Source organism: Lygodium microphyllum, chromosome 25 (genome assembly GCF_053477565.2).
Source record: "Lygodium microphyllum isolate KBCC chromosome 25, Lygodium_microphyllum_v1.1.10, whole genome shotgun sequence".
In the NCBI taxonomy this organism is placed as follows: Eukaryota; Viridiplantae; Streptophyta; class Polypodiopsida; order Schizaeales; family Lygodiaceae; genus Lygodium; species Lygodium microphyllum.
The window spans coordinates 32,454,421-32,457,242 of record NC_141159.1 but is presented as its reverse complement, the minus strand read 5'-3'; the positions used below and the strand labels follow the sequence as shown (position 1 = coordinate 32,457,242).

The 2,822-nt window shown below is 47.7% G+C and overlaps 1 protein-coding gene across 1 annotated transcript; it reads right to left on the bottom strand.

Annotated features, from left to right (window-relative positions):
* Nucleotides 1-420: 420 nt before the first annotated feature.
* LOC148014052 (chalcone synthase 2-like) lies at nucleotides 421-2,102 on the bottom strand. The gene is made up of 2 exons (XM_087666616.1): nucleotides 1,868-2,102; nucleotides 421-1,579 (listed from the first exon to the last, which is right to left on the bottom strand). Exons 1-2 carry the CDS (start codon nucleotides 2,019-2,021, stop codon nucleotides 552-554), a joined length of 1,182 nt encoding a protein of 393 aa, XP_087522742.1. The 5' UTR covers nucleotides 2,022-2,102; the 3' UTR covers nucleotides 421-551.
* Between the last annotated feature and the right edge of the window lie 720 nt (nucleotides 2,103-2,822).

The following is a 2,822-nucleotide window of genomic DNA, read 5'->3' as shown; positions in this document are numbered from 1 at the left end:
TTTATGAATGATTAAAGTAGCAGAAACTATGAATCCATGATCATCTCTTTTCAGTTGAGTGTTCTTTTTTGCAATTAAAATTTCAACGTCACAAATAGCAAGAGATGCATCAACCACATGTATATAGATGTACATGTTGTGAGGTGAATGAGTGTGGAGTTTTGGCAGATTATCAGCATTAGTTTATCGATTTCTGTTTAGTTTATCGATTTCTCTTTAGTAAAATGGGACTTTTCTAGGCCTATAAACGGCACCAATAATTCCCAAGTTGTTTGTAAATGCTTCTCCAAAGCAAAGTATACACTACCAAAGTTGGGATAGAACTATGTGAGGTTGGGATATACATAGTTGGGATAGAACTATGTAAGAGACATGTAAGGCTTGTGTCCTTGAGAAAATTGTTCTTTCATAGGTATAAGTGCTTCTAATTCTCGACATGCTAATACAATGAGTGGGTGGCTTGTGTCGATAGGAAGCTAGATTGATTCTATAAGACGAGGAAAAGAATTGGCTTTGAAATACGTATGGCACCAAAATGGTGGCGATAATGGTCAGTCGAGTGGTTGTGTGCCATCTCTCAAGGGGACGCTTCTCAGCACTAGCACCTCACAAGTGACACCGGGACCGAAGGCGATGAGGAAGCCCCAGTCAGATCCGGCGCCGGTGGTGGGCAGCCTCTGGCGGGCGGAGAGCGTACGCAGGTGGTCCATGATGAAGAAGACGCAGGCGCTGGAGAGGTTGCCGAACTCGGAGAGGACGTGGCGGCTGGGGGCGAGCTGGTCGGGGCGGAGGGGAAGAGCCGCCTGGATGTGATCCAGGATGGCGCGCCCACCAGGGTGGACGATCCAGAACATGTTCGGGAAGGCTGGGGGGGTGGGGAAGCGGGCGGCGTGGAGGGCGTGCTGCAGGATGCGTGGCAGGTGGTCGGCGATGACGCGTGGCAGGGAGCGGTCGAGTCGGCAGGTGAGGCCGACCTCGGAGAGGCGCCCCTGGATGGCAGACTCGGTGCCGGGGAGGAGGGTGGATGAGGACGAGAGGATGTAATACAGGGGGCGCTCGAGACCGGGGGCGGCGTCGGCGCCGACGACGAGGGCGGCGGCGCCGTCGCCGAAGAGAGCCTGGCCCACAAGCTGTTCGGGCCCGCCCCCGGGCCCCCTGAAGCGCAGCACGTTCGTCTCGCTGCACACCACCAGGACCCGCGCGCCGGCTCCCTTTCCGTTCTCGGCAAAGTCCTTGGCGACCCTGAGGGCCGCCCCGCCCGCGAAGCAGCCCTGCTGGTACATCATGAGCCTCTTGGTGGTGGGCTCTAGGCGCAGCGCCTTGGCCAGCGCCCAGTCCGCCCCCGGCATGTCCAAGCCGCTGGACGTGCACACCAGCAGGTGCGTGATGAGGGCCCTAGGCCGCCCCCACTCTTCCATCGCCCTCTCCGCCGCCTCCGCCCCCAGCCTCGGTACCTCCCTCACCGCCATCTCCTGCCTCGCGTCCAGCGACTTCTCCCAGTACCCGCACATGCTCGGATTCGCCTTCAAGACCTCCTCGTCCAGGTACATGTGCCGCTTCTCGATGCCGCTCTTATCACCTGCATTTTGGCACCCACATTGCATTTTTGATAACTTGTTACGTGAGGAGCGGCCATCCGCTTCATACCTACTTAGTACTAACAAGTGACTACATTGCATGGCTTGCCTCCCTCACCAAAAACCGCTCTCTCAAACCCCTAAAATTTAAGGCTAGTTCCTAAAAAAGTCTGAAATTAAGGGCAAACATTTTTGCATCGTGTGATTAAAAATATTGATCTATAAGTATACGAGAATCATTAAAAGCACTGATGCATAAGTATATATGAATCTTGGATGAACACACTTACAAATGCGTCGAAACTTCTCTTTAAGCTCATGAAGATGGTTGTTGTTGGTTATATTGAAGTAGAAATCGGGGAAGCCACTTTGATAAATGATGTTAGGAGGGTTGGCAGTGCCAATAGCCAACACACATGCACAATCCTTGACTTGCTTCTCCATCTTGGGATAACTTAGATTATCGGATCACTTAAAAATTTAATGGTCTATGAGATATTCAAACTATTGCATCCAATTGTTGATTCAAAGTGCAAATGTGATGTGTTATCTTTTGCGGCATAAGGATGTGCTTTTATAGTGAATGTGGTGGCCCACTCTACTCTTAGGCCCTAAGGTGAGAATTTGTGCATATTTAATGTGAGATAAAACTTTGAAAATAGTAGTTCAGAACATAGGTTATGGAACAAACCCCTTTTCAATAAATTCAAATCGCATTATACGTTAGTGAAAAATGGTAGTTATATGATACCTTTCAAAATCCAAATTCACTCTTTGGATATCCTCTTTGGTCCTAATTTGCCATTTATTTGGGTAGGGTTCTCGTGCATACTCAAACCTCCTTTGACCTCATTGAAGGATAGACTTACAACCCATTTATGCTCGAGTAAGTTACTCATGAATATATGTGTGCATCACGTGTGTTCAAAACAATGTATTTTTAAAATACTATTTTTATACATTTTTTATATACAGAAGGATGTAATATAAAGGGGTTATTTACAGATTGAATAGAAAAGAGTTATGTCTATTCATGAAAAATTCATAGATAAGGGATATTTATAAATAGGCCTTGAACACACGTGATGTAGAGGATATACATATAGTAACTTCCCCAAGCATTTATGGCTCTAGTGGAAAGTATTAGAAAGCAACATGTCACCTAACCTCTCCATGAGCTAAGGATATGCTATGCCAACTAGACATGAAAAGTTTCTAAAGGCTTGAAAGAATCCTTCTTTGTCA